Source organism: Anomalospiza imberbis, chromosome 3 (genome assembly GCF_031753505.1).
Source record: "Anomalospiza imberbis isolate Cuckoo-Finch-1a 21T00152 chromosome 3, ASM3175350v1, whole genome shotgun sequence".
Taxonomy (NCBI): domain Eukaryota; kingdom Metazoa; phylum Chordata; class Aves; order Passeriformes; family Viduidae; genus Anomalospiza; species Anomalospiza imberbis.
The window spans coordinates 23708879-23728244 of record NC_089683.1 but is presented as its reverse complement, the minus strand read 5'-3'; the positions used below and the strand labels follow the sequence as shown (position 1 = coordinate 23728244).

At 34.2% G+C, this 19366-nt stretch overlaps 2 protein-coding genes across 5 annotated transcripts in view; one reads left to right on the top strand and one right to left on the bottom strand.

The window, feature by feature from the left end:
* Positions 1–19366, bottom strand: part of MCPH1 (microcephalin 1) — a 125433-nt gene that overhangs the window by 47274 nt on the left and 58793 nt on the right. The window lies entirely within an intron of this gene.
* The window catches only part of ANGPT2 (angiopoietin 2), a 41922-nt gene that overhangs the window by 12193 nt on the left and 10363 nt on the right, over positions 1–19366 (top strand). Inside the window, exons 2-5 of one of the 2 annotated variants that reach the window (XM_068183626.1) lie at positions 10384–10539; positions 12622–12743; positions 14361–14593; positions 16889–17016. In XM_068183626.1, the coding sequence (XP_068039727.1) occupies positions 10384–10539; positions 12622–12743; positions 14361–14593; positions 16889–17016 (639 nt within the window). The remainder of the gene's footprint in view (positions 1–10383; positions 10540–12621; positions 12744–14360; positions 14594–16888; positions 17017–19366) is intronic. The other variant, XM_068183627.1, reaches the window with a different exon arrangement.

Sequence of the window (19366 nt, the reverse complement as noted above, 5' to 3'; positions counted from 1 at the left end):
AGTATGCTGCCTATATGTTCTAATCTTGCTTCCAAATATTTGTGTTTGTCCATTTTTAACACAGTAGCTTCCTAGTTTATCTTTCAAGCATGGAATTCCTCAGAAGCTTTTGCACTAAAGACTCTTAACTGGGCTAATGGAATAGTACAGAGAAAGAACTAAGTGGTATTTGACTAGAACATATAAGGATGTTAATTTTTTTAACTAAACAGAAATGGCCACCTAAGCTTCTCTTTTTTAAGGCAGCCTTTAGTGCTGTCTGTAGTCATTTAAGGCTAGTTTGGTTTTCAGGTCCTGCTTCCCCTGCCCAGTGTTTTGGAAGCCTTTGGGAAGTTCGCGGACAGGTTTGGTCCAGCAATTGAGGAATTTTCAAGCTGATGATGTAAATGTAGCAGTTCTCCAGACACTCCACCTCCCCAGTCCATCAGTCAAAATAGTAGTGAGAAAAGATGCAGCACATCTTAAAAAAAGAGCTACAGTTCTTGAGCACAAATTACTTTCTCTTCTCCCCTCCAAAATCAATCAAATGGTTCTTAGTAAAAAATTTCAGTCTCTCAAAACCGAAATCAGCAGCTGACATGTGCTTTCCCAAAGTCTTGAGCATTCAAAATTTGTCAGGCCTTCAGCAAAAATGACTGGTTGTCACTTGGTAGCATCATTGAGGCTTCTTCTACAAGAAAAAGATCTCATTAAAGCTCAATAAACTATAATTAGATGCCAGGATATTGCAAAGCTTAAGAACTACTAAAAATGCTTTCAGTTTCCTTAACCTGTGAACTTAAAAAAGAATCTAATTTTTGTCATGCTGAAAGATGCTCTGTGAACACGGCTTTGAAACCGGAGACACCCAGTTTTATAGCTTACAAAAGGGACTAATTGTGTACCATAGCTTCCTAACTAGTTTGATCCTTGAACTCCAAATCATTCTTCCTTCTGGTTGGAAATGGAATGCAAGATGACTGCTTCCCTAGAAAGCGATGCTGAGAATGAACTGCAAATGCCTAGCTCTTTCTCACTTCCCCAGTAACATGTTCTGAAAAGTGGAATTTGCTTCATATTCGTCAAAAACTTGAACTGTGATTTGCTTTACCATATCATGAGCTATTCTCTAAAATAGACTGTCCTGTTGAAAGAGGAGCTCATTAAAAAAAACACTTGATATTGTAAGTTGAGATAAAAAAGATAAATGGCCTTAACTGTGACCGATACTTTTGCTAAATATTTTGTAAAGTTTATGAGGCTACATAGACAATGTTTTTCATGAAAAATGTCACCAGCATATCTGATAGTAAGTTTATTTCAGTTTCCTATTACTCAGTGGAATGGAAAAAAATACACAAATGAGAAAGGATTATGAGAAATAAGATCTGGGATAGCAAGTGTTTATTCAGATGTCATTTTTGTAGGGCAGAATCTTGTCCTTACAGTGGTCTGGTAATGTCCTGATTCCCTGATGGTAGCATGCAAGTCCACATCTGATTGAAAACATGTAGGCTTGTCTCCAAAAAGTTTCAATTTGTGAAACTTTCAAATGTGAATATTCAATTTGTGAAATTATAGCTCAATGCCATAACCAAGTATTTAAAATTTAAATATTGATTAGCAGTATTTCTTACACTGTTTATAAATACAGAATCCTAATTTTGAGTATTGGTGGTTTGTTGCATATAATGAAAAAATATTTATATGCATTTCAGTGAATGGCTGAAGCATCACAGGCTTCTTGTCTTCCTTGCTTCAGTGCTACTGAACTTCGGCAAAATGCCATTCATGACTCACACTATTTATTTATTTATTCTTTATTTTTAGACTAATGGGAACTTTATGAATTCCTTCCCTGATTTTTAAGAGAAATACCACTTAGCTATGATCCAGAAAAATGGTGATTCAGAATCTTAAATTATTGCCTTAATGAATAGCCTTAACTCTTAACGAGTATGGGTAAACACCAAAGAATTGATTTCAATTTTGAAGATACTGTGGTTAAATTTTGGTTTTTTAATATTATTTACCTACCTACATAGAAATTCACACTGCTAAGCGGTTTGTCAAGTTGATTATTTAGTTTCTATTAACAGTGGTTTTTTTGAAAAGAATATTTTTCATTTGCAATTTACTGTACAACTCCCCAGAAATGCACCATACAAAGTATGTGCACCATATATAGTACAAAGAACCCATGTCAGCCTCCAAATGACAAAACACATATGTAGGTAGGAAAGCAGTAGTGTAGTATTACATGTACAAAATAAGCTCAGTGTCTGGAATGGTAGGAGCTCAACTCTATGACAGCCTTTGGGGGTGTTTCAGCTATCAAAGTTATTCCTTTTCCCTATGTGCTCCTTTGCCTTTTCTACATCATCACTTGGATTGTAACATTCATAGTTAATTCAAAACATACAGTAGAAAGTATAATCATGCTGTAATAGCTTTTAGAATTAGATACAAAATACTTCCATTCAAGAACACAGATTGAACGTCATTCTTTATAAATATTTGTACAGAAAATGAAGACATTTCATACATTTTGTTTCATGTTACATTAATGAAAATTTAGTTTTTATTTAAGTAGAGTTTTGCCAGTAAAGGAGGAGGGGGAATATTTTTCTTCTGCTAGCAAGTGTAAATTATAAAAGTGTAACAGTTTGCTCTAAATGTAGTGTAATCAGGCAGGACAATAAGCTGGTTAAGGTTTCATTTAGTGCACAAGTGTCCCTACCAGAACCATCTGCATATCATTTACTTTAAAGTCTGTATTTACTATTTTAAGAGTTAGCATTTAAACCTTTAGTATTTTATTACACAATTTTAGCTTGAATATTTTCCAGTAAATCACAGTTCACTTCCAGATAATATTCATTTATTATGTTACTTTCACCTTTTGTTTGCTGACAGTTAAATGAGATAAGAGAAAAATCTTAGCTGGAGGTCTGGACAGGCAGATATGTTTGATGGGGCATAGAGACATCTCAAGCATTCCCATATACATTCCCAAAAGATTTTTTTCCCTCCCTTGAGAAACAACTCATAGACCATTGGGAATTCCTGCTCTAGGAAAAAAAAAAAAAGAAGAAAATTTAAATTTCTCTTTTTCAGATATGATTGCATTTTATTTCTGCAGTGTACTAATTTTTCCCAAAACTTACAAGCTCCTAAAATTGATAACTTACTTCCAGAAAACATGGGGAAATAAATTATTTTATTAAAAGTTGCTTTAAAATAGCTTAAGGTCTGATTGATGGGGATTGATGCAATGCCCTTAAAAATGTGCTCCCTTAGGTCTGTCAAGATAAATGACTCTTGGAAAGGGTAGTGATTCTTCTATTTCCATTCTGACTTGAAGCAGTAGCAACAGCGACAGACTGAAAATAAGTATGAAAAGCTATTTTAAAGAGAACAAAACTGTCTGCAAAATTGAAATTTTGACAGCATTTTGCCTTCATAACACCAATGGATTAATGAGATGTGGAAAGACAAACACAAGCACATATGGAGTGCCTGTCAATATGGTTACATGCATATTAAGAAGCATGTGTAGCATATATATGTCAGCAAAATATTACATATTGCCTACAAGAACTGCTGTGATGAAATTGAGGCAGTGTTTCCTTCTTTTTTAAAAAGTACATTACATTTCACTGTTATCCATATCCAGTAGGATCCAAGGTGGCTCATACCAAGAAAACCCTCCTAATGTACAGACTTCAATTATACTACAAATAAGCAATTTAAATATTTAGTATTTTAAGTGAAAATTAAGTCTGTTAAAATAGTCTTTGAAAAAAACTATATTTTTGCCTTTATATAAAAAATGTATCTGTGAATCAGAAATTTAAGGATTTTGTGGCATATAAGGATAACCTTTTGCAATCACAAAACCGCACACTGGCACAGCATAAAAAAAAAAAGTCCAAATTATGGGCTAAATTCTACTTCAGATGACTCATGAAGAAATCAGATGTGGCCACAATCCAAAGAACAGTGCCCCTCTAAAAAAGGGCATGGCAACTAAGACTAAGCATTACTAGGTTAAAGATACCTCAAGATATCTGGAATACGAGAAGCAGGAAGGTCACATCTATACTCTGAAAAAGTATTCCCAAAGGAACTAATGAGACTCAGCAGCCTTCTTATTTTGCCCTGTTACTAAAACTAAGAAAATCTGATTATGGATGCTTAAGTACGTTTTCCATCTTGCTTGCTTTTGTGTGTATAACGAACATCTTGGTGAATAAAGCACCAGGCTGATGACCACAGGTATTGGAAGAGCTGATTAAACTCAAGTGGTTTAAATTTGCAAAGGTAAGTTCTAAATAAAGCACATGACATTTTTATTAGGGATGTGAGAACTATAAGTCAAAGTTTTTGACAGCTTAATATATGTGTAACGTGTCACTCCTTTTTGGAAGGCAGCATCCAAAATTCCTCAATGCCTTTGGTCAAAGAAGAGTGGCAAAAGCCAAAGGGGTCCAAAAGAAAAACGCTCGCAAAGTTTTATTAACAGACTACACACTTGGCATGGAAATATGCTTGTCCCTATAAAGAGAAATGAGATAGGAATGGAAAGGGGATCACCAGTTCTGGGTCCAGCACTGATCCAGACAGTAGGGTGTCCAAAGTCCTGGTGGTGCCACCCCTACAAATAGGAGTACTGTTTTATAGGTAAATTTCCCTCCCCTAGGATTAGGTTTCTCACTCTGCATGTAAATAAGTAAGCAGGTGCAGTCCATTATTCTGGACCATTCTGGAAATGTGTTGATTGTCTTTAAGGGTCTTTTGATGGTCTTGATCCCCCTCTACTGGATTGACCCTCAGCTGACAGTTCATGCCTAGTTCTTGACCCCATTTCTTCCTATCTGCTGTCCTTTATATCACTATAGACCAGAAGTGGGAAGTTCAGAAAGGTGCTGTCCTATTTTCCAACAGCCCCTCTTTCTAAGCACATCCAATTCTTAGTTGCCCACCTGAATAGCCATCAGCATTTGAGGCATAACAACACATTAACTCCTTGCTGCCCAGGCTTCTACAATATGCCAAACTCTGTAGCTTCAATGCATATTTAAAAGGTGCCTAGCGGTAAATGTATTTTTTGTTGCTGGGTTTTCTACTGGACCTATTCTACTTTTATAAATCCAAAACAAAAGTTAGAGGAAAATCACTACATATGTGTCATTGGCCCTGCAGTTTTTTCTGTATTGACATTAGATGACTAAAAATGCAATATGTGTTGTAACACAACCTGTTCACACAGGACATAGCGCTGTGTAGAAACTCATGATTAACATTACCTCTTGCTTAAAATAAATGTTAGAGTTGACAGAATCAGACTATAAACTTTAAGAAAATCACCAAACTTTATCTGGAAAGCCTGCTCCAATAACTGACAAATTCTATAAAATAGAACAAGCATCCAGTACTATTTGTACTATTTATATGGGGTAGCGTTTGGCAAAGGAGGGATGGATATATTCATGGAGCATAAATGCTGCCAGGAACATGACTGTTTAATTAGTAAGGATTAAACATTTGGCAGCAAAGAACAAATGCAAGACATCATTCATAACTTAAAAAGGAAAAAATGGTAAGTCAAATGTCTAAAAAATGCACAAGTAAGTTGCTGATTCTTTGAAAAACTCTATAGTATGGACACAAACTATACAATGAGGATGGTTTTTCATTTGATTGAGTATTGATAACCCTTCATAATGGATTAATAGCCTCTCTGCCAAAGGTTAGAAAACATACTTCTTTTAGTGCATACTCTACATGTTGTCTTTCCTTTCTTGCCAATTTAAAGCTTGTTTAAAAAAAAAAGCCTTGGCTATAAAAACAATATGTTGGAATGTGCTGCAGTATTATTGACCTGTCCTTGTTTTCTTGGTAATTTAGCTGGAGTATTTTCGCCAAATTTTATGATTTTATATGATTTGAAGTAATAAAGCATGATGCAGCTCCAAAGTGGTGACCTTAGAGAATATTTTCTCTCTAAAAATGCATCACTATAACTTTGTAACAAATCTTAACTGTGAAAGTATTTCAATTTTCTCAGCTGTTTTTGCAATTTAAACATATTTTGTGACATGTTTTTTTCCCATCTGTGCTTTCATTTTTATACTTTGTTCAAGAATACATGCCAGCCAAATTCTTACACAAAAGATAGAATGTTTAATAAAAAAAATCCCAAGAAGACTCACTGAAACGCTATCAATTAACTAGTCCTCTTTCAAATATTCCCTCTCCCTTGTATTATCTTTAAGATAGGATTCATTGATTGACTTACTCCCTCAAAAGCAAAATTTCTGAAAGATGCATCACTAAGAGTCAGCTATTAGGTTTTAACATTTATTTTGTTCAATAACAATAACGTAATAATGGTTAACACAATTATTATAATATTCAAATATTATTTAAAACAAAAAGAGATTAAACCATAGCTAGTGCCATGGCAAGGGAGAAATCTGGCAAATAATCCCTGTTTCACCTTCCCGATTTGAGCAAAATATTGACATCTACCAAACCTCCTCACTGATGGATGGGGACGGAGGCATTCATTCCCATGTCCTTTCCTCTTTTAAACTTCTTTTTTACCCAAGCTATTCTTCCCTCTTCAGAAACTCTGAGTGTGCTACTGCTTACAAAGAAAGGAGGCTCCTTGGCAGGAGCTGATGAATAGTTTCTACAAAGAAATGTGCCACAAAGAACTGCAGTCCTGCAAAAATGGCTGCTAATCCTCAGTGTTGTCAGCATAGCTCAGCTGTGGCTGTGGGAACTGGAGCCCATGTTAAAAAAGTTCTTCCACCACCCTGTCAGCAAAACCCAAGGGCCTTGCTTGCTGGGGGTATGCAGTGGGAACATGTTCAGCTTGTCACTAAGGTCAGTGGGAGATGGGGCATTTTGAATGGAAGTCATTGTTTTACTCCTTTGTGAAGAAAGATAAAAGTAAGTACCTGCCACTAAGAAAAAGTTAGGATGTTGTAGTTGTAAAAAGTGCTACTTTCTACAGTTTTGCATTGTATGATGAAGAGAGAAGGGAAATAAGCAGAGAGAGATCAGTGCATATCTTGGTTCGGGTCAGAAAAAGAGATTTTATGATGTGTACATGCAGAGAACATACAAAAGTGGTAGAGGATTAGTGATTATGAAGGAAAAACCAGAAGGGTTTTATGTAATCATGCTTTATAGGACTTTTAGGGAAAAAAACCACAAGAAGTTCCAAAGCCACTTAATAGGTCATTATAATTTTGATGCTTCATGTTGCTCCAAATTAGAATAAATGAGTCAGATATTAAAACTGTCTTTAAATCTTAAATTCCTTCTGGTATTCACATTTCATTCTTTCAAGTAAGCACAGATACCATATTCCCTAAATTATATATTTAATATTTTTTAATTTAAAAAACAGATGTGAAGACAAAACTGGAGTCAAGAGAATACTTCAGTGATTTAGAAATCCCCACATAAATGAGAAATTATTTTCAAGAGATCAGATACTTGGAGATATGCTTATAATTACAGATATTCAAATAAATTATGAAAATGCCGATCTGTGTGTCCAAACAAAACTGCTTTCCAAGGTTACAAGTACAGTGACAAGGGGTATAAAAATCTGGCAACCAGAACCACCAGATGCCTTAAATTGTAATCACAGGTTTTGCATACTGTATTCACAGCAACCTTACATCTGTGTGTTTGAACTGGGCAATTGCCTAAGCCTACCATAAAATGTTTACCTTACCTTTAAGCCCAGAATTAACTCCTTTTCTAGTAGCATGTTTTGGAATAACTCAGTGATAACAATTTCAAAGAAGTCATGCAGTTCTGCAATCCTATATGCAGAGATGACTTTGCTCAGATTCTCATTCTTCTCTCTCTGGTGAAGAAAGAACCTTGAAGAATGACGTTAAATATTCATAACTATTTCATGGAAGAATCAAAGCTCATGAACAATCTTTCTTTGTTGATCTATTTATTACCGTCTTCCTTTTTATTTTGGGCTTTTTTTTCTAAGTTAAAGATGATGCAATACTTTCAATGCACTAAGTCTGACAGGTGAAGTCATATCCTTGATCAAGGTATTGTGTACTTAACTGCGATACTGAGGCAAATAAAATGCATTCTGGAGATCTCACTTTATAGTCTTTTAACAGAGCTGCATTTGAGCAAAGTTTTTTTCAATGTTATCTATAATGATGTCCAGTCTTCCAGATTCAGTTGCTAAAGTTAATTTGGTCTCATAAATCCTTTAATTCCCAGATGTCTAGCCTTTTCAGAGGGATATATATTAGTTGTTGTTCTTGGTCATCTCACTTCAGTGAAAAATTACTTATTTTTATCTATATAAAAGTCTGCAGAATTTTGCAAACGTCCTTTGACTAAGGTGCACCATAATGATCAAGGACCAAAGATACCTTACTTTTACTACTCAATTAAAAGGCACTGATCATTGTCCAACATAAAAGAAGAAACTGACCTAAAAGATGTCACCAAAGAATTCAAAATATTCCAACATGTTTGGTCAAATTAGATTTGTCTCTGGGTGGAGCAGCTTTTGAAAATGAGGAATAGCCTGGAGAAAAAGGTAACACTTAAGAATCAACCCTATGAATAGTGAATAACTGCAATTACCATAGTATGATGGCAGTTGAAGATACCCATGTTCAACTATTATGCCAAAACCCAGTTGATTGTATGCTTTATTCTAGTATTCAAAAATCATTATGCAAAGAGCATGTAAAGGCTGTCTGAAGACTGGTTTTAAATTTTTGTAGTACACCTGAGAAGTATGTTTATGGAGCAGAACAGTATATTTGGGTCAAAGCTTATATAACAACAGGTCAGAAATCTCCCTGTTGTGCATTGCAGTTCACCGGCTGCATGGGGAGACTGGAGTGAACAAACAAATATTGCTTTGACAGTTTGGTCACACTGGGCATCAAGAAATAGAGGTTGCTTCAAATGCAAGAATATACTACCAGTTTTAGAGGTTTTGATTTCTTAATATTCTGTTTTCTTCATTTGCCACTTTTAAAAAACAGCTGTGAAGTAAGAAAAGTTAACCCAGTCCTTGCTCAAGTAACATTTAAGGGGAAAAACCTTAAATATTCAAAGATTATAGAATTGCCTATCTATCTTTAGCTGGTTGGAAGTGGAATGGTTATATCTGAACAGTGGCTTATAGAATATTAAATCACAAGATGCTTTTTCCCCACTGATATAGAAAGTAGCCATAAAATAAAGTTCAAAGTGTCTCATTGCTACAAGCCACTATTCATATAAAGATGAGACTATCAAAATGTTATTTTTTAAAAAATAAAGATATCAACCTGTTTTACCATTTCACTTAGATTAGGAATTGGTGATGTATTACCATTTGTGCTTAATGACACTAGCTATTTTTATTAGCTAGTATCCTCTTTGTAGGTAGAGCATAAAGCTCAAGATTTATTACGGTTCTCTTGATAGAACAGTGTTGGAGTGAAGTAGAAGTTTGATTCTAGAAATTTCCTCAGTCAATGGAAAAAATGAAGTCTTGTGGCCTGGACTTTCATGAATTCAAACATAATCAATGACACATCAAAGAAATGTGAGCTATTTGCAATTACTGACAAGAAATAAAGAAGTGTGAAGAAAAATCAGACTGCTTTTTTATAATCCATACAGGTCCAAAGAAAGATTCATGCAAAAGACTACTTTAATTTTCTCTTGCTACTTATTTTTCCCCACTTTCCTTGAAAGCAGGGTACTCTGTTATACAATGACTACTAAAAAAGCCATATTAGTTTAGACAGAAATTACTTCAGAGTCAAGTATTTTAAACAACTTTTGCATTCCTTAATATTAAGCATGTAAAGTATTTATAGGTTTTTCTACTGTTTTGTGTCTTTATTTGAAATTCTCTCTGATAAAAATGCACACATAAGAGTGTTAAATGACATCTGACCTCTTTGAATTCTAGTCATGTGATGAAAAATGCTTTTAAAATAGTTAAGTGTAAATACAGGAAGATGACTAAACTCCTAAACTTTTATCTTCTACAAAATTCCCATCACTTCCAAAGCTGGTGAAGCTCCTCTGATGGTTACAATGGTGGGAGCACTAGGGCAGAAAGGCTTCCAAGTGCCCACAAGCACTTTCATCACTGCACCTACTACTTACCTCCTGCAAATCTCTGTTCCTGCCTTTAGAAAATGAGTGGCCACAGATTCCTTGTCACATTTGGTTTTCTTCTTACAGAGCTTAATGTTGGGAATCTTAACATAAATACATAACAGACAGGGACAAGGACCAAATCTGTTTAGCAAGGCTGCCAGCAAGCTTACTGCACTACCCCCTTTCCAACATTTAAAGAATGCAACTATCTTCTCTCTTTCCTTTCCCATGTAGCTTGAGAATTACATCCAAGACAGTATGAAGAAAGAAATGGTAGAGATCCAGCAAACTGCAGTGCAGAACCAGACTGCAGTAATGATTGAAATAGGCACAAACTTGCTAAATCAAACAGCTGAACAGACCCGCAAATTAACAGATGTTGAAGCACAAGTAAGTAATGAATTTCAACCTCAAAATGCTTCTGCTTCCCAAGTAGTACAGCTATACATTTAACACTGTTTAGTGTTACATGCTGCTGTTAACAATTAGAAGTCAATCGTTGTGACCCACAGTTCTACCCAACTTAAGGAAACATTAGTATTTGGTAAGACATAGCACTCAAGCCCAGTGTTGTCACTTGAGTGATTTTCATTACAGTAGCATTTTAAGTAAGTCTAGAAAGCCAACTGTTAAATTAATCTTTCAAGAGAATGTGTTTAAAACTACTATAGTATATCCAGGCATCAGTTGGGCCCTAGTGTGCTTTATACAGCCCTCTCATTACTAATCTTAGCTAAGTGAGTCTCTTCCAACTGTCTTTGTTCCATTTACCAGCTTAATTGCTTTTTAAACTAAATCTTTCCTTTTTAATTTTTTTAACTTATCAAGAGAACTATGTCTTTTTAATTAAAATGTTTTCACAGATAACTCTAAGTGGGATAACAGTTCATTTCCAGCACAATGCACTGTATTGTCGTCAACAAAATGATGCATAAACAAATCTGAGATTAATCAAGAAAAAAGAAATTAGGAGGCTGCTAGAAAAGTATATTCACACAGAAGTAAACTTGTCTACTACACATTTGTTAACTTCAAACAAAAACAAATGGGTTTTAATTGAAAAGCATTAAGTAAAATAAGACATTCTGTTAAATAGAATGCAGATATTAGTAGAAGGACAAGTCCAATCCATGTAGAGTGCTATGTATTTGTAGTTTTGCAGATATGGTAGGAAGATGCAGACCTATAACTGCCAAAACAAATAATGGATATATCATGCAGCACATAATATTTTGTATAATATAAAAAGTATGCAAAGCCTAAAATTGATGTTAGACATTTTACTATCTGCAGAATTAATCCAATGAATTAAATTACATTTTTTAACCTAAATCAAGACTCTGTGAACTCTTTGATAAACTGATAATTCATAGTTTATAGGCATACTGAGCTCAACTTTCATTGTATTATTCAGGAACCTAATATTTTGCACATGTTGAGAGAATGCATTTATTTATTCACAGTAATGACTTTATGGAAATTACTCAATTATTTTCTGCTTAGAGGAAGAAAATCATCACTGTAACTTTCCTTCTCTGCTTGAAATTACTGGTGACTGGGTTAAGGGCTTAATTAGCAACATAAGGAAATTAACCAAACAATTGCTCTCTCAAGGACACTTACTTTTGGCAATAGTTTTCAATTACACTTAAGTGTGAAATCATGTCCTGAATGACTGTTTAACATGAAGGACATGAGTAATCAATTCTTCCTGTCAAGGAAAGCCAAATTCTGTTGAATTAAAAAAAGCTATTCTAAAACAATGAGAAAACATTTCTAGAAAACTTGCCTCAAAGTAATGCAATACAAACTGTAGAGTATCATACATGTTTCTTAGTATCTGTATTTCTTCATTTAAAGATGTAAATAAATTGTAAACAATGCATAGAAAAAAGGTAATATTAAAATGCAAAGAATGAATCAACTAAAGTGTGGTCACTTTAGTCAATCTGTTTCATGTGTTTGATGAAACATTAGTCATGTGTTTCACATGATAAACACTTCAAAATAGAATTTGAATTTGAGTAAAATAGCTAGGAGATAACTACCTAGTGATTTCATGACTGTGCCAAGATTCAGCAAGACTTACTTTCCACACCAGATGGGGAAAACAACTCAGCTCATTCTTTGAGCCACAACCATAATCATTCCACTAATGAAATAAGAATTATCCTAACAGAGGAGAAGGTATAACAACCAAGCTAAAGTACACAGTAACTATCATCAGAAATGTAGCATACAACTGAAATATTCCCAATGATATACAGTAGTGTAATAACAAAATCAGTGAAACTCTGTGTACTCTTCTTCATTCTGATTTTATGAACATTTGTGCCTAAACTAAGTGTTGAAAAAGATTTTTTAATCATAGGAGTACATAGACATTTGCAAAATTTCACAACATAACAAAATAACAATTTATTTAAAAGATATATCTTTTAAAAGAAGTATTTTTTGGTAAATTTTTTTTAGGTACTAAACCAGACAACCCGACTTGAACTTCAGCTTTTGGAACACTCTCTTTCAACAAACAAACTAGAAAGACAGATTTCAGATCAGACCAATGAGATAACTAAATTACAAGAAAAAAACAGGTAAGTTTGCACAGCCCAATAAAATGCTATTCCATGAAGTGCCCATCTAATAATTTTAGAAACAAATGTACTCAAGTAGGAAAATAAGGGTTTGTACACAAGCTCTCCAAACTGATTACAAAATGTTACCCTCACTCATTACAAAGGTCATGTATTACTTAAAGCCTAGGAGATTCATGCAGGTTTATTCTTGTATTCTGTTTATATATTGTTCTTTACTATCTAAAGTTCTCCTTTATATGAGGTACTTAAGGCTAAAACTGAAACAGTACTTCAATTGTACCCAATTTACATTCTTCTTTAGACTTACCCAGATGAATTTGATGTAACCGGATTAAAACTAATTGAAGGTAACCACATCTCCAAAATTTTATTTCCCTGTAGTACACAGCTTTCCTAATGATTAATCAGGTCATTGGTACAATTTTTTTATTTAATGTAGTGAGAAAAATAAAGCACTAATCATATTCAACGTTCCTCAAGATTCAATGTTTTGAAATTGACCACTATCCAACTATTACTCCTATCCTCTTCTGTGGTCCAAAGGCTCATACCTTTTTTCAGCTAGCTTTGTTTCCATATCACCACGGTCTTATTTTACTTTTGGCAATAAATAGTTTACAGAGGAATCTAAAAGCAGCTATAACAGTAAGTTTTCTCCTTCAAAGCAATGTTTTTCAATGAGAACCATATGTGCAAAGTGCTTTTTCTTTGAAAGAATTAGCTTAAGAAACCCAGGGGACATGTTTTGACATTTTTGTTCGCTACTCTACTACATTTATATATGTTCCCTAAAGGTTTTATCTACCAGCTTAAGAAAAACAAGCATCCTTATCAAATGGAAAGCAAAGGAAATACTGATTTTTAAAAGGTCATGTTTTTTGGTGTTGAACTCAACAGACTTTAGACTACCCTTGTAACATCCACATAAAACACAAAAGCATTGTTTCTCACCTAACAAAATACAATCTGCATTGAACTAGACCACTTGAAACATAATTTTATATAAGATTCAGGATTCTTTTTTTCCAGTAACAGCAATGGATTTTAGGAGAACTTCTCTCTTCTAGCTATGCATCTTTTAACATCAGCTTTCTCAGAGTCTATATCAGAACAATGAGCAGTGAAATAATGTTCCCAAACAGTTCCCTAATAATACCAGCTCCAAAACTGGAGAAGGGTAACCCATCTTCAAGTAACTATTTGTACATTTCCCTGTCTTAATGCCATAACATTTATGCTAAGTAAGTATTTTATTATAGGATATTTGAAATGTTCATAGTTAAATCTTTAAATAAGTTTCATCTCAACAATAGGGTAAACCCATGACAACTTAGTCACTTTATCTTTCCTTTAATAATGTTTACTTATCAAACACCCAATTATTACACTTTTAAAGTCTGCAATACACACTGTAGTAGATAATGTTGTTTATTAGTGCACTTACATAATAAATTATGTATCAAACTAAACTTTCATTTAGTTGTCTACTGCTTGCATAGCATTAGAGAATGAAGCTGAGTGTTTATGAAGAAAGAAACTCATATAACATGCTTGATTCTCTTGACATCAGCTCAAAATTGTTTCTGGGGAGCCTAATTGTAATCTTTTATTTAGCTTTTTAGAAAAAAGAGTTCTTGAGATGGAAGACAAGCACATGCTTCAGCTGAAGTCAATAAAAGATGAAAAAGATCAGCTTCAAGTCCTAGTAGCCAGACAGAATTCTATTATAGAAGAACTAGAAAAACAGTTAGTTACAGCTACAGTAAACAACTCAGTTCTGCAAAAACAGCAACATGATCTGATGGAGACGGTTCATAGCTTGCTTACTATGATATCGACACCAAACTGTAAGTTAAAGCAGACACGCTTATATCATTTCAGTGCTATTTCCAATTTGTGTACATTGGTACCTATAGTCTTACATCTAGTTCTGACACACTTCTGCTTCTCAAAAAGTCTGTATTTTTTGCCTTAAATTCTGCATCCAAGTTAATTAACCTACTTTTTAGGGGGTGGGTGAAACAACAACATTTATGCGATTTCTTTTCAACATTTTGTTTATCTTCTCTGGTTTGTTTATCTTCTTAACCAATTCTCCAGTGGTTCAATAAAATACAGAGATGCCAAGTATCATTAATCTCACATGGCATTCACATGTGTGGCAGTATACACTTGCTTGACCGTATATCTAGGTGAGACTGCATATTGTAGATCTGCAACTTTTCTTCCTGGCTCACAGAGATTGTTTCTGCCGCCTCTCATTGCTTTTTGCACATGGAGTTTATCAAAGAAAGGACGAATTCTAATGGCTACCAAAGGCAAAGGAATAAGCACAGGCAAAGTTTTTAGCCCCCAAAACCAGAAAGCACCAGGCCTGGGCACCAGGTACTCTCACAAGTTCTTCACCAAGGTATCCTTGTTCATCCTAAAAATCCATCAGCCTAGCAAATCTTATAGGCAATAATCTCATCCCTAAATGTCTGAACAAATCAGACAATTCCATAAATGTCTGCAACAAATCATAGTCACCGAGCATAGCTTTCAGATTTATGCAGATTCACATGCACCATAAAAAACCCACACAAATGATAAACTAAAAGTTGTGGCTACACAGGATTCAAACTTTCCCTGCCTTGAATGTCATATCTGATATGGAACTTGGACAGATTAAGAAGCTGTTCTAAAAGACTGTAGAATCTGGCACAGTTGCCTGCAATGTTCTCAGGGCTGAAAATACAGAGGCATACAAACCCCTAAAGAAAGGATTTAAAATTAAATACTGGGAAAAAATGTTAAAAGTTGTAATTAGAATTTAAAAGACAGTATAGGTGGTCTATGATACATTACTGTAAGGTGGATCACAGAAAAGGGAAAGGGTGTTTGGAACTCCTCACTTTTAGTTTTGTCCTATATGTTATTATCATAACATAGGTTGTAGGTTTTTCTAAACAAAGTAAATTCCAAGTTTTTTTGTCTTCATAATTGACGCTATTCCCTTAAATACCAAGGCTGTACATGTTCCTGCTGATGTTATCTGCTATGCTAGTGCACAAATAAGTAAACAAGTCAAAGTCATGTTGGCTACAGCACCATTAAACCCAGAGTGGAAAAAATAATGAGTGTTTGCCAAAAAGACAAAATTAGCAGGGAAAGCTTCTAAGACAGTATGCAAACAATAGAGTGTGGAAAAGCAATTAAAACACTGAATGTGTTATTTTTCTATTTAAGGCAAAGCACTTAAACAGGTAAATAATGAATAAGCAAGCTAAAAAGAACATAATAAGCAACTGTAATATAAGCACGTATTTATATGGCACCTAAACCTTTGTAGTAACTGACTGTGATTGTTAGATTAAATTAAAAGGGAAAATACACAGAACCAACCCCAGAAGGGTCAAATATAAAATATCAGTCAGCAGGCGAAATGCCAGGAAATTCCAACCTCCACAGTTAATAAAGAACTGAACAAAAAGATGAACCTTAGATTGTTCTGTTGAATAAGAAGGCTTAGACATATGAAAATGTATTTTTTTACACAAATGAATTCCAGAAGGTATGTATTTTTAGTGAGTTGGGCTGACCTACCAAGCTTCAGCTTGGTACATACAAAATTGGTCCTGCTCAGCACAGGGGCAAAAAAAAAAAAAAAAAAAAAAAAGCTTAAAACTTCTTAAGGGTAGTTCCATCAGTCTGTTGCATTATAAAAGGTTTCATAACTCATTTCACAATATAAAAGTACTGGCCAAAAGTCATTATTAACCTAATCATTTGCTACTTAGGTATGTATATAATGGTAGTTAATGCCTGCATAGGTTGTAATGCATGTAGGAGTCCAGCCAGAGCAATGTGTGGAAGCAGAAACTGTTCAATTGAATGAGATGCAATATCCTGAGTTTTCTCATTCAACATATTAGTAAGTGCTGGCACTTTTCAACCTATCAAACAACCACAGTCCTATCAGAATAATGTCTCTAAATGATACAAAGTAATGTCACACATAATAAGTACGTTGATCTGTTATTTCTTTCAGGACCAGACATATTATTTGGAACTGCTTTAAGCCAATTACACCATAAATTTGTTCTTAGTAACTTTCATTCATCTCCTCTTAATACCTTCAATTTATATTGTATTTTTAATAGCCAAGAACAAATTCATAGCCAAAGAGGAGCAAATCAGCTTCAAAGACTGTGCTGAAGCTTTCAAATCTGGACTGACAACAAGTGGAATCTACACTCTAACAGTTTCAAACACTGCACAAGAGAAGAAGGTAGGATGACTATAAAGAGCTACCTAGCCATGCTACATGTTAAAGGTTATTTGACCTGGTAAATATGCTGTTTTAAAGTCTAGTTAATAGTGAAGTTTACTACTTACCAAGTTTTTTATAAGCATTTCATCACTCCTAGATCTGAGTATCTCACAGGAAGAAAAAAGTCCTTCAGGTGAAATCTAGGCTCAGTTGAAATGAACAACATTTTGTTGTGTGCTTCATCATGCCAGAATTTAATTCTTTTTTCCACATAATGAATGTAATTAAATCAATAAGGTAGTGTAATTTCTTTATAAAATCTGTAACTCCAACAGAGTTGCTCTGCATGATCAGCAGACTCCTGTCTCCTTTAAGTTCTTATTTCCTTCATATGCCCAAGGGTCTTCAGGTGGCAAAAGGAGGTAAAATCAGGGGCATGGAAGATTACTCATGGATTTATACTCAGGAAAGCAATCCAGTAGTACAGGACTCATGTATGGGTTTTGGTTCTTTGTATCACAGAATTTTAAGGACATTTGTGTAACAATTAGATTAACAATTAGACACTGTCTAACAGAGAGGAGTTTTCTGGGAAATACTGCCCTGGAAAATACTACTACTGATTCATATAAAAGGTAGGTTTGCAGGGGTTTTATTAAATCAGTTTCAATTCCTCTGTGGATATTTTTTCCTCTATGTATTTACCTAAAATGAAATTCAATATCAATTTAAGTTAAAGCAGTATGCCATACCTCTGTAGAAAAGACCTTGAGCTAAAAATGGCACTTATTGGATGATACACTGGATGCCTGACAGAGATGCTCCATCTACTGAAGTAAATAAAATGATAAAGCTTCAGACAGTATAATTCATTTAAAACAATCAATAGAATCTGAAAGGGAGAAAAGTACCATGTGAATTGTGAGGATAAAGAACCAAAAACCTGGAGCAAGCATTTGGAGGAGTGGGGCTCATGTGATGTAGGCACAGCTGGCTGAGGATGCTAAGGGACATATAAAAAAATGCTTACTGTATTTCTTAGACAAACACTAAATAATTTTACAATACTTTATTTTCTAATTTCTACTGTAGATATTTCCTTTACAAAAAAAATTGAAATATTTTGCAGAATTCCTAGGGCTCTACTTCATTGCATAAAAAAATGAGCAGAAAATGTAAAAAAGCAGTGGAAAACGAGATGCAATGTGGAAAAGGAATTGGTAAACCTCTGACAGAGAAAGTTTTTTTTTTCCCAAGCACAGGTTTAGAAATAAAGTTCACCAGTGACTAGACTTGAAGTGCCAGAACTTCATTTAGCCCAAGCCAGATTGTGATCTTTACACTTACAAAGCTCTCAGCTAAAGGAAATAAGCAATTTGTTTGGGTAAGAGCTATAAAATACAATCAATAAAACCTGTAATTTTTATAGCTATAATCTAGAGAAATTATTTGCAATTGCTTCTCTGGGAAAAAAAACAAAGAAGCTGGTTTTCCTTCTGAATAATCTAGTCTAAATACATCAATTTCACAAGAAAATGAGTCACATAAGATGCAATGGAGTGTTTTATAATACAAGAAGTTGAATGGCATTTAAATAGCATAGATATCTACAGTCACAATTTTAAAAGCTAAAGGAGATGAAAGCTACTGTATTCTAAAGTAATGGAATGCAATAGTCTATGTTAGACAACTCAGGAATTACATTCCTTGGATCTCTTACTATGACTTGTCTCAAGCTTTTATTTTTGATTTTAATTTACTGTCAAATACAGTATACAGAGCATGCATATTTTCTGAAAGGAGACACAAATGCATGACATATTACAGAATACAAATTTGTCATAAATTTTAACACTTTGCATTTTCAAAAGTACAAATTTTCCAGACTATAAAATATTAAATGCTTTACATTTGAACATGGAGGCTTTAAATGCTTAATGCAAATACCCTTTTTGGTAATTCACTAGGTTAAAAAAAGTAGTTAAAATGTAGTAATTTGACTTAGTCTTAAATCAGTCATTTAATAATATTAAAGAATTAAAATCCTATTCTGTGCCTTTCAGATAAAAAGACAGGGAAGGTTTTACTTACCGTATGACATTGAAAATAAGAGACTAAAAAGTTTTAACCTGATTCTGACTTTTTATACAAATATAAATGCATAAGAGGAGTTGTCAAGGGAAGTGAAGGTTAGGGACAATCAACATGTTACACCATTTTCAACTGTTTATGATGTGGATAGCTACTCAGACCAGGAAACAGAGTGACCTTTTTTATTTGCCAAAAGTGCTGCACTGCTGTTTATGTTTTCATCTTTTCCTCTTGTAACACCTTCTGACCTCCCAACAGGCTTATAAACAACTTCTGT